This window comes from Struthio camelus, chromosome 1 (genome assembly GCF_040807025.1).
Source record: "Struthio camelus isolate bStrCam1 chromosome 1, bStrCam1.hap1, whole genome shotgun sequence".
Classification (NCBI taxonomy): Eukaryota; Metazoa; Chordata; class Aves; order Struthioniformes; family Struthionidae; genus Struthio; species Struthio camelus.
Window position 1 is genome coordinate 103577365 of NC_090942.1, and position 12983 is coordinate 103590347.

Sequence of the window (12983 nt, forward strand, 5' to 3'; positions counted from 1 at the left end):
AGATTTCAGAAGAGAGAATATGGTGTTTGGTTCCAAAACCATCTGCCATTGTGTTCACAGAAGCCAAACACTTGTGATTTTATCCAGAAAGCTAAATCAGAGTTTTCTTGCAATGGAAGGGAATTGCTAAAATTTCAGAACATTGTTTTGGTGAAATTGTTTAGAGAGAGGTGACTGCATTTTTCAGAATCTCTAATGCTACGCAGTACGTTTCTTTGCAGATTTTGCACTTAGTTTGGATTATGACTATGTAGAAAGTACAAAATCACATTGCGTTGTGTGGTTATATTCCAAAACATTCTACGTCAGTTCAAAGCAAACAGTACCCGTTTTCATGCATAAACGCAGTAGCTTTGAACAGGAGTAGACTAATGCTGGTGAAATATTACTTAATACTTTTTGACAGTTCCAAGGGATTTGCCATGCGGCAATATTGTTACGGAGGAGGGTCTAAAAAATAGCTAGCGTTTAATCAGAAACAACTGATGGAAAAGAAAATACTACGTATCCTGTTGTCACCAACTCTTTTTATTAAAGATGAGAACAACAGTTTGTTGACTTGACCTCTCCTGTCAAGTTTTATTTCTTACAGAACTCTCAGATCCCCAAGAAACAGAAATGGTTTCCTATGTGTTTGTCTGTAAAAACATATTTTGGATTTCTATCCAAAATTCTAAAATTCTTACTAAAATTTGCCTGTAAGTTACCTCAGAAAATCAGGCCAACATGACTGCACGTTTACGTTCCTGAATACATAGACTTACCTAGTTAATCTTTTTCTGTCATTTTCTATGAATTGTTTCATGCAGTCTTTTATTTCAGTTTTAACAATGTTATCCCTTTCTGTTGTATTTAAAAATCTACAGGTGTAGAATGAATTTATTGGGAGAATAAATACTTATCACTAGGGAATACCTGAGAAGGTTTTAGCCTAAAGAAGTGCGTCTTACATAATCATGTTGCCTGTAATCCATCTTGCTTTCTTGGATGGTGACCACTTTAAATCCAATTGAATAGAGAAACTGAGGTCTCAAGGATATACAAGTCCTGTGAGCTTTATGAAAATCGTTACTTAGATAGATAGCTGAGAGGAAATCCCAATTAGTGACAAGTTTTTGCCTTTCTTTGAGAGGTGGTTCCACACAGTTTTTAGCAGTCATCTTTGCTGTTTCTTACATGTAGTTTATGTTATGCCGTATAGGGCTTTAGATTGAAAACTTTTTCTGTCTCAGATGATATAAAGGAGTTTTCAGTGAAACAGATTCAAAAATTAGTTTTGATAAAAGGAAGTAACTTTTTTGTCTGTATTTAGAACATGTTACGGAGCTTGCTGAGGTGCAGAACTTAAGCACTGGGACGCTTATAACGCTGGGCAGCCCTCTTTATGTACCTAATAGTCTTTGGTAACAGGGTTGAAAGGAGTATAACATCCTCTGTTTCAAAGCCTGTGCCCATATTAAAGTGTAAAAGAATAAATAACATTCCTTGGATGGTATTCCAGATGGGTTTTGTAAATTTTGTAAATTTTATAAAATACATATTACCAGTGGTATTGCTGGATGCAGTTACAGAGAATATGGAATACAAGTCTGTTCAAGAATGATAGTCCCCCAAAATTAAGGAGATGTTTTTCTTTTGGGTTCCTTTTTGCTAGCGTATCTCTAAGAAGTAAGACAATGATGGCGCTTCATCTTGCAAAATACTTGTGTTTCATATGCTTTTTTTTCTTCCCTCCATTTAATAATCAGTATGTCTTTTAGAGAGATTTGTGGAAGTTTGTGCCTCTGAGCTCTGAGGTTTCCTTAGGAAAAGCAGGTTCAAAACATTACATATGTAATGGACCTGTTAAGCCTGGAGAAGAGAAGACCGAGAGGCAATCTGATCAATGCATACAAGTATCTGAAGGGAGGGTGTCAAGAGGATGGGGCCAGACTCTTCTCCGTGGTGCCCAGTGATAGGACGAGAGGCAATGGGCACAAACCGGAAACACAGGAAGCTCTATCTGAACACGAGGAAAAATTTCTTTACTGTGAGGGGGACTGAGCACTGGAACAGGTTGCCCAGAGAGGCTGTGGAGTCTCCTTCCTTGGAGATATTGAAACCCACCTGGATGCGATCCTGTGCAATGTGCTCTAGGTGACCCTGCTTGAGCAGGGGGGTTGGACTAGATGATCTCCAGAGGTCCCTTCCAACCTTGGCCATGCTGTGATTCTGTGATATCAAATTGTTTAGAGTCAGAGAGAAATTCTGGATAGTATACAGACCTAAGATGATCATGAAGCAGCGTTATGTAGGGGAATGCACATATGAAGTTCTGAACTTCGATCCATAGACCCCAACAGATTGCTCTGCGAAGCCTTGGACGTAAAGCAGTTCCATCTTCTTAGCTATAAAATATAATCGTTCTGTTTATGGGTGCATGGTAATTATTTAATTTTAGTATCTCTGTTGAAACTGGTGTATGGACAAACATGTTTTTATTAAGTAGAAAGAATAACTAAGAATTAAAGCTGAAACGAGCTTTCTCATTTTGTTTCTTTTTACTTTCTCTTTTTTTTCCTCTTCTATTTTTTACTTTTGTCAGAAACGTGGTTTTGGGGATCTGATCTCTTTCTAACCTTCCTGGGTCAGGATGCTGAATGTTTCTTTTCTTTTGACCTTTAGGCTGGCAAATAAGCAGGACAGAGAAGGAGCTCTGTCAGAAGCAGATGTAATTGAGTCCTTATCTCTGGAAAAGCTTGTCAATGAACACAAGTGTCTATGTCAAATTGTAAGTACATTCTAAGATGCTTAATTTGCAAATCACAGAATCACAGAATGGTTTAGGTTGTATGTATGTGTAATGCTTGCAAGGAGGTAAAGGATTGTGCCAAATTGTGCCAGAGTAAAACCGAATTTGGAGCCCTACCATCCCAGTGTAGATACAGCATATATATATATATATATATATATCCATTTTGCACACAATCCCAGTATTCACCTTGTCATTCTGCTTCTGGATCTGTTCAAGAAGTCGCTACGATTCTGCATTATATGGGTCCTCAAAGTGTACTTGCTGAGTACTCTGAAACCCTGTAAAAATAATTAATTGCTGATGTGGTTTAAAACTTGTTTAATTGCATGGCGGGCCTAGTATTCTACCTCTCTTTAAAAAGAAGTAGGAAGTGGGATCAGTCTGTGCTGACATTCAGGAAAGGCCACTCTGTTCAGATGTGATGTTCGTCTCATTTCTGTTCACAGCTAACACCATCATTTAGTCTGAGTTACCATCTGGCAAGCAGTAAGAACTTAATCTAATTCTTGGGGCATCTAATTCCCAGCGCAGTAGTCACAAAAGAACACTGTTACAGCTAATTAATATCTATCCTAAAATAACTACATTTCAGATTTAGTATTCACAGTCATGTTAAAAAAAATCGTACAATCCCTTTCCCCCGAAACCAACAAAAAGCTGTATGAGGCTACTTAATATTGATCAGTATCACAGATGATTTATTCAACAGTCCTTGAAGTCTTTTTAAGGCTTTTTTTTAACCACCCAGTCTGTTAGCCAAGTATTCATAGGGTTTACTTTAATAATCTTTTTCTAATTGCAGTAAGAAACTCTTTAAAGATGGTCTGAGATATATCGAGACTATTAACAACAGGGGAGGGTAGTTTTACAGAACAGTTCCATCAGATTCTTGGGTTTTAAAATTTAAAGTCTTTTAATTCTCCTAGTGAGAGCTGCAAGATTCATGAACTAGTACAAAGTTCTATTATTTTCTCTAGGAAGTTGGGTGATAGCAGGGGCATAGCTTTACCATTATGTCACAACTCTTTAAGGGTTTTTCTTCAGTAAAGGGTCTTTGTACCACGCCTCATAAGCAATCATGAAAATAAAAAATAGCAAGCTAGAATGAAAAAAGGAAAGCAAGGTTTTGGGGGAACTCATTCCTATATAAGCTTTTTGTGTTCATCTATAAAAGATACAGTTGACAGGGTTTCTTTGAGGGATTTCTGTGGCAAAAACATTTTCTTGCAAAGCATTATTAAAATAAACAGATCTCAAGGATTCTAGCTTATTTTCCAGTGCTATCGAATTATTAAATTAATGGCATATTTCAATAAAATGTTATTCTCATTCCCAATTTTATTGTGGTGTAACTGACAAAGAAACTAGATGGTATACTCTGTAAGTAATTTGAGCTGAGAGCAACTGAGGGTCTTCCCTGCTAAAATGGGCCGCTTCTTTGCTTGGCTCATTAAAGGTAAACCTGGTCCCAGGGTATTTCAGTGTGATGACAGATAGGGTGAATTTGAACAGGGAGTCATGAAGCAAAAAGGTTTAAATAAAAATTGGCAGGCACCCAAAAAACTTCTGTTTGTTCTTTTTCTTTTAATCAGTTTCCTTCTGAATCTTTAAATTCCCCTGCAAAATATTAAAGCAAATGTAGAGAGTCATTTGTCTCACTGTCACACAGTCTACACGGTCTCAGAGAGAATGACTGAGAAAGACTGAATTTGTCTTTTTCTTGAGTATATTTTATAACTGAATTAAAGCAACAATAACCTTTGTGTAAACCTAGAAAAAAATTGCCCCAGTGCTCTCTATTATCTTATCTTAGTCTTCTCACAGAGATGGAATATTTTTGTGTATACATCTTCTCCCCACTTAGGTTCTGCTGGAGAATATCGTAGTGTTTCATGGTCAGCAACGCTCATATTTGAACCTTAATTTAGAGAAGCTCAGACTGTATTAAGCTACAAAGTCGAATTGGCACTCTGCGGGGCATAATATGTCAGAATTCTTTTTTCTGCTGTAAATTGTGCGTACCATATCTGACTATGGTACCATTTAAATGCTTGAAAATGTAGTGATAATAGAGAAGTTGTAGGTCTTGCCATTGTAGATTTAGTCCTTTTTTTTTCTTTCTTTCAGTTATGAAAACAAATCCTGAACACAATCAATGTGAAATATTATTCCTTCATTTCAAATAAATAGCATAACCTATTCAGTTATTGTTCAGAGAACAGCTTAAGAGATCCATACAGTGCTCCAAAAGATCCTAGAAAACAGGTTTGAAGAGGACTTGAGAGGTCGTCTAATCCTTTCCATGTTCTAAACTAGAATCAACTCAATGTAACAAATTTCATGATGTGTTTATGCATTACGTTTTTAAAAACAGCTTTTTATTAGGAAGTTTTTCCCTATCTCTAACCAAATCTCTTTTGTTCTGGTTTATGCTCATTATACTTGCCTTCTTGAGCATGAATATGAAGAACAAATTATTCTTTTCCCATCTGCAATTAGCCCTTGCATATTTGAAGGCGTATATCATATTTCCCCCTGCCACATACATGCTTTTTTCGTTGTAATAGATAAATATAATTTGGGCTATTGTAAAATAGCAGCAAGACAGAACACATATGCTTGAGGTTGATAATGTATATATCTAAACAGATAGATGCATAGAAATGGATAGGTGTAGAAACAGGTGTGTATATATTTGTATGTATGGATATACATGCACTAGGTGAATGTACAACAGATGTGTGTGTATATATGTTTATAGAAAGACATGCAAACATTTTTCTGTGCAGTGTTTTTGGAATGAGACTGGAAATAATGGAATTTGGTAGTAGTAATGTGGTTCGTATCTTGGAAAAAAAGCTCTTAAATTTACAGAATACTTACATGCAAATTTATTTTGCATACTTCTCAATGTTTTGCAAGCTTACAGGAAGCAGTAATTTGGCTGAGTTCTTGTTTTTAGCCAAGTAACTTAATCTGAACTACAAATAATTTTCTTCCTCTTCTCCTCAATGTATTTACAGGAACCTTGCTCAGCTGTCATGGGCTGTGGGAAAAAAATTGATAAATCAATAAAAAAGGGCTTATATTGGCTCCTACACATCATAGCAAAAGATTTTGATGCCTTAAACGAGCGCATCCAAAGAGACACTACAGAACAAAAAGCATATGAAGAACAAAAGAAACAAGAACGAGCTGAGCGAGTGAGACGAATACGAGAAGAAAGGTATTCTCTCTGTAATTTCTCCTGCTTCCCTCTCCTCTCTCACGCTAAAATACTCGATTCATTCTTGAACATGAGGGTTATGGAAACCAAGCTATCAAGGATTTAAAGCTTACAAACGAAGAACCTCCATATTAAAAGTAAGGACCTGACTCTGTAACTCATATCAAAGACTAGATGCTGAACTTGTATTCAATGCAGTGCTTGGTCATCCTCAGGATATCTAGCAGAGGATGCATAGAGGGACATAAAATGACACAGGGGAATCAGTGCAAGTCATTTATTACACTTCTTCAAATCCCTGTGAATCCGTAAATCCCATCAGCAGTCTGTTTTGTATTAAAGGTTGATGTGAAGCCTCTTACTGGGTTATTATTCCAAATTTTCTAAGCACCTTCACTGTCTGCCCTGTATATGTGGAGACTTGTGGGTCTCACTTACTGTACTGCAAGCCATTCTGTGGAGTCTCTTGGCTTGTGCTTTTATTGAGTTGGTTTACTTTAGCAAGAGAATGACTTCAGCAGCATAACTGTGATTAGCACAGTTTACTTGGAAGGAATTTGTCGCAGTCTTCATACCTGTTTCACAAAGCTGATACAAAAGTGCACACACTGTTAGTCCGCTAGGTGTATCTGCTTAGACAAACTCTGTGACCATATTGGATTGTGTTGGATTTATGCCATGTTGGGAGGTGTAGAGAGGAAGATTGACTGCGAAAAATGTCTCGAAGGGATTGCCCGATGATATCGACATTTTCCATACATTCTGTAACTGCCTAGTGTTTCTTGATTGTGTGTGTTCAATGGAAAAATTGGTTGGATCTGAATTGGATTAAAAGTTTATAGGCTTTGCTAAATTTATTGTGTCTTTGAGGAAAGCTAACTAGTAACTTCTGCTGTTTTCACTTGTAGCTGAGGGCTTGTCTCAGATTTAAGAGATGGCATGTAACTGTCATTTGGCTATTTGCCTCAAATCAATTTCTTACTGTGAGGAAGACTTAGGTTATTCTTAATTCAAGTATAATTTCTATTTCAGTCTATGTTTTTAATAACTCCCCAGACTGCTACAAAATGTTAGTAACAGTCATCTTGTTCTTAATGGAAAGTCAAAGAGAAGAAGTGCTAGTAAGTCTTAATATAGTACTACCTATTTCTTCCAGGTAGTGTGGTTTCATAGGTAGATCAGGATATCTCAGTTTTATTCCCATCTGTGCCACTCAGGGTTATTTCCTCTCAGTATTTCCAGCTGTAAAATATGCATAACGGTGACTTCATGTGTTTAAGTGATGTCAGATCTATTGAATAGAAGTGTTTGATAAGAATATATTTTATTATTGGTTTGTTGTTTAATACCTAGTCTTTTAATACAATTTCTTACACAGAGGTGTGGTCCATACAAAATAAATAGTACTGTTGCAACAACAGTACACTCAGCAGTACCTGTCTTTCTGAACTTTTCTGAGTCTAGCAGAAACAAATAGGATTCCCTAACTGTTACTCTGTAAACTGAGCAGTGTGTCACCAGTTGTCTCTTCAGTATATTAAGGAGAATCTAGCATTAGGTGAAGTGGAGGTGTATTAAACATAGAGGAAGAAATTTTAGATTTAGTCTCATTTTTCACCAGGTAGATTTTTTTGTATGGTTGAATACTTTAAAACAATTGTTGTAACAGAAGGTATGGATTACTGATGTGAATATTTCAATATACCTCTGTGCAATCAAAAACCCTTCAGCTACAGAAGTGCTCTGTCATTACATCCTGTCCTCAGAAAGTGTTTCCACTTTTGGAAATGCTGACTGAACATCTTGGCATATACCAGCCTGTGTTTCTGCCTCTGCCTTAAAATGTGTCTGTGCTCTACCGATGTTATCCTGCCACAGCACTCTTTGTAGAACATTTTCAAATTATGGAAGCATAGTCTAAAAATCAGCTGGCATAAATTGGAGGATGAATTAGGTAACCTAATAAGTCTTCTCTATTATGTAAAATGTGTGGTTCTCCTTCTTCGTAATGCTTTGTTCTTTTTCCCGCCTCACCTACCAAAAAAACCAACCCTAAAACGACAAACAAAACCTCAATAACAACAAAGGGAAAGAGAAGAAGGAAGAAGCGTACCTGATGAGGCAGACTTTGGCCCTGGGAATTCTGAAAACCCCTTCCAGCCTATAGCTACTGTAATCTCTGAGGTATGAGAATATGTGGAAATCTGGATCATTTTAGACCTACCACTAACAAATGTCTGAGAGGTAATGAGAAACATGGTTCATTTGAAAAAATTATTATACGCCTGTAAGCACAGTACTATTTTTTATCTTGGCAGTCTTGTTTTGTGTGCATTGAATCAATGCTTTCATGTTAAGAAAACCTCTTAATATTGATTCAGAGCAAGAAAGTTTTGTAGACACAGTCAAAGCAAGATATTGTAAACAGATGACTGAAAACATTTCCTGATTAAACTATTGGATATGCAGGAGTGAAAATATTTGAGGTCCTTTAGTTTCTCCTAAGTGTTTTAGTGATGTGGTGAGTCCTATAAAATCTTTCTGCCAACTTCAGCTACTTTTCTGAACGCAGCCTGTTGTTTTCTATTGAACTGAAACAATTGAAAAGGTTTTCTTAGCTTTGAAATATGAAAGCAGATTCATATTTAAAGTTTCCTCAACCTCTGTAGTTGGGTTCAGGTAGTTCCTGGCTTTCTATTTGTTGCAACATATTTTTCTTTCAGTTGACTTGAGATGGCATAATTTCAGGAAACATTTGTAAACTCTCACAGACTCTCCCAGGAAGTAATTCAAACGCTTACTTCTCTCCAGGACAAAAGAGTCCATATCTGTATATCTTGTAAAGTCAGCTACTTGTACAATAATAGATTTCATAATATCATACAGAGTATGAAGAGAGGATATAGCTGTGAGTATTGCAAAGCTGTTGATTTTGTGATATAGAACCTGTATCAAGCCTGTATTACACAATTGGTATTTGACGAAATCTTGCTAGTATTTTCCAGATACTTAAAAGCTGTGTGTGTGTGTGTGTGTTTTGTTTTAACCAAAACAAAAGAATTGAAGAGGAAGAAATCAGGAGCTTTCTAATCTTCTCTTGCAAAGGTTGTTCATGTCATTTATACAGCTAGCAACTTCTCATGTGACAAAAAAAAAAAAAATCAGGCTGTAAACCTCTATGCATGTCAATCATTTGTAAAACTAAAGATCATATCTTTGGCTGTTAATCCTTTTGTTTCTTTCTCGACGGCATATTGGAAATGTTAACTGTTCCATTAATTCATTCACCTAGTATTTGAAATTCTTTTCTATGCTACGTTTGGGATATTAAAAAATGCTTTTAGGAATTTTGACTTTATTAGCCAGTTTATAGTATTAAAAAGTTGTAAAAAATGTCTTATACTTTTTGTTAGAATGAAAAACAAATTGAAAAGGAAAAGAAGTGGCAAAGGTTGGAGAGTGAAAAGGCCACCACTGTCTTGAAATCTCAAACAGGGCAGGAACAAATGGATGTGCAGCATTTATCCACTAGCAGTAGCCAAAAACCAAATGATAATAGACTAGAAACTTGCAAATCTACACAGGAATTGCAGCATGAAGAAGAGAATGAGCAGCAAGCATCAGAATGCCTTGATTCAGGTAAAAATGCAAAACTAAATATAATTGTTTCCTTACTATATTTCATTTAATTTTGTTTTTCAGATAGTTCTTGCTTATGTCTGCATTACTTTTCAGGGTACCACATACTAATTTAATCTATTGCAAACATATGCATAATTAGGTGATTATAATGAAAAATCAAACAAGTGTGTATTTATTGGTGTGGTTGATGTTACACCTGAAGCTAGGTCCATTTTATCGTAGTCACATATGTGGTCCAGTTTCCATCAATACCAAGCTGAACTGAGTATCTCAGTATGGACTTAAAATGCTGATGTATTTCACTGAAACGTATTAATCAAAAAATGATATAACATATTCTGTAGATGTAACTGGATGGTATGTAATGCTTTACTTCTCTCTGGTATAGATAACAGCAAGAAGAAGAAAAAAACAAAATTAAAAAGGGGCCACCGGGTAGAACCTGTTAATGCAGAGGATACTGTTCCCCAAAATTCTACGCCACCTCCACCTCTTCCACCAGGTTAGCATCCTAATATATTATAATTGATGTGTCAATTTGTGATAATTAAGCCTTTAAAATATTCATTTATACATAGTGAAACTAAAATGATCTTCCTACAAAAATGTACTACTAAAACTTACCCTCTGTGAGAATCATGTAGTTTCCCACTTTATGGTGTGAACTCTCAGCAGTGTTGATTTGATCCGTTTCACAGGAGATGTTATTAATTTCGCAAAAAAACGATCAGTTAATTGCCTATTGACTGATAAAAAAACAATGATTAAAAATATCAATATTTTTAAAGGTAGAGTGGCTTATTGTAAAACTATTTCATCGGTATACAGCAGATACATAATATATTACATACTTTTCCATTTCTAAATGGTTTCGTTTCTCTAAAGAGCACTAGCTTCATGCATTTCCTCAGAACCAAGTGTAGTGACATATTTTGACTGTCTTTGTTTTCCTTTAGTTGGCTGGGGAACTCCCAAAGTTAATAGACTTCGAAAACTTGAGCCTCTTGGTGAAACACATCATGCTGGTAATCTAAAATATTTTGGGTTTTAAAACTTTCTTAAAAGCATTCTCCATCGTTTATTCACTTCTATAGATTCATTTCACTCTTCATCTTTTTTAATTTCTAAATGCCAATTTTCTTTGACCAAAAGCTAACCCTTTTGCTTAGTAGAAAGCATCTTTTTGATTTTTCAAGTCTTATTTCTTCTTTTAAGGAAAAAAGTTCTCTCAGATTCCCTTGCAAAGTTAAAAGTGGCATGGGATATCGGATGCCATTAATGACCTGACGCTTTCTGCGCAACAACATGCACTGTATTGTAACAAGAAATAACAGGACTAGTTACTTCAAATGTCCAAACACATAGTGCATTCAAAGTAAAATTTTCAAAGTATGTTTCAGTTCTTCATAGGTAGACAGTTCACAATTATCTGATGCGTTTGGGATGGGAGTTGAGTTACCCAGATAGTGGAAAAGCTTTGAGGTACTTATCAGAGAGAATACTGCAGAAACATCTGAGCAGGTTTGCAGAGAATCATGTTACCAGGGTTTATTAATTTGGGATCCACAGTGGTCCTTCCACATCCAGGCTGGTTCTGCACTGAGCTGCCTTTCTGTTTCCACACTGATCTTGCTCATGATCTGAGTCTGGAAGTGCAATTCACTTCACAATATTGATCTCAAACTGGCTGCATGTATTTCTGTAGTTCTGTGAACGCTACTCACTTCCAGACGAATTTGCTGGGTATAAGCTGATTCCATGTGTTGTCTCTTGAGCAAATTCATGTTTTCTTCCATCCACACCTCCTGTTTCTATACAGTTATAAAAGTATAGTCTGCAAGCTCTTTTGTCAACACCATTGGAGGTGTTTTTCTGTCAGAAGGAAAACTAAAGACCTGTGGGCACCTCTAAATTTATGTTTAGCAATTACAAATTCCAAATGAGGGACTAGAAACCCAGCTTTGATGAAAAGCCCAGAAGAAATTTGCGAAGGTGGGGCTTCCAACTGAAAACTAGGTTGTTGATCTGCAAGGAGGGATGTCAGTGATGAAGACCGGCATCTGCTGCTTTATTTAAAGAGCCAGCGTCCCTGAAAGTTCACAGACTGGTAGGAGAAAAAAGTTTAATAGCTGGAAATGTCAATGTGTAGTACATAGATTTCTGATACGAATGCTTTCTCTCTTTAATAATGGCTATTTTCCATTTATGGAAGACCGTGGAAGATTGTTTTTTATAAGCTGATATTGTGTCTTCGTCTCAGTTTTAGAGAGGAAATTCTTCATTTTTGTTACATTATAACTTTTCACGTTTTGAGAAGCCAAGTGAATATGGAGACAATCGGGACCATCTGGAGTAACATCAGGGGAGGATAACCCAGCTAAAACAATGGGCATCCTCATACAAATTGGACAAAGAGACCTTTAATTGAGGAATTTATAGAGAGAAGAGCTCGATGTGACTGCAGCAATCCTTGAGCTTAGCCTTGACTTGAGCTGATTAGTTCATGTAGCGCAGTACCGTGTGGACGTACCTGCTGAAGTCCTGAAGCACTAGAACATGGAGCATCTCTGCACTCGCAGAACATTTATTCTGCCGAAGGATAATCAACCCACAAGTAATCAGAAGTTGCCCAAAGGGCAAATGAGAGCTCTAAAACCTACATATTTATTTTTGACAGGAACACAATTCATGTGGGTAAAATGTAATTTGTAGTCTGTATTTCAGAAATTCTTAATCATAAAACCATCTTGCTCTTTTTTTAAGGGGTATAGAGAGAAGAAGGCAAGAAAGAAAAGCCAGACAAAGAGGTAGGGACGGGAAGAAAGGGAAGGGGTCATAATCTCTGCTTTTATCTGATCTGTGCCTAAATAGATTGCATTTTGTAGTAAGAGCATGGGTGAGACAAGGGGTAAAAATAGTTATAAGTTAGGTTCCCAACTCACAGGTTGTGTAACCTTAATCGCCTGAGGTCTGTGCTGCTTCTTTATTCCATTTATAAAACAGGGATAATAATTAGAGTATTTTGGAATCCAGCGATGAAAAAGATGTTGATAGGATAAAGTTCTCTTGACCAGAGGTGTGACCACTGAGGTCAGAGGAAATTTTTAGTGCTCAGAACTTTGCAGATGAATTCAAAACATTGTTTTTCTGTACTTTTCTCAGAGATTTGGAGGGGGAAGGGGGAAGTTCAGGAATTGTATTGATCAGCATAGTGGTAAATGCCCTGTGCTGAGGGATTTTTGTTACACAAATTGTTTCTCATCTGGTAGAAACTGAAGATCATTTTCAGCAACCTGTCAGTGTGGAATTTGTTCGGTACTC

General features: G+C 36.5%; 1 protein-coding gene across 9 annotated transcripts in view; it reads left to right on the forward strand.

Annotated features, from left to right (window-relative positions):
• The window catches only part of ARL13B (ARF like GTPase 13B), a 53706-nt gene that overhangs the window by 34930 nt on the left and 5793 nt on the right, over positions 1–12983 (forward strand). For 7 of the 9 annotated variants that reach the window (XM_009675041.2, XM_068909080.1, XM_068909138.1 and 4 more), the window contains exons 5-10: positions 2665–2770; positions 5818–6020; positions 8108–8204; positions 9434–9659; positions 10051–10164; positions 10619–10687. In XM_009675041.2, the coding sequence (XP_009673336.2) occupies positions 2665–2770; positions 5818–6020; positions 8108–8204; positions 9434–9659; positions 10051–10164; positions 10619–10687 (815 nt within the window). Of the gene's footprint in view, positions 1–2664; positions 2771–5817; positions 6021–8107; positions 8205–9433; positions 9660–10050; positions 10165–10618; positions 10688–12425; positions 12470–12983 lie in introns of all 9 variants that reach the window. The other 2 variants (XM_068909107.1, XM_068909115.1) reach the window with 2 other exon arrangements.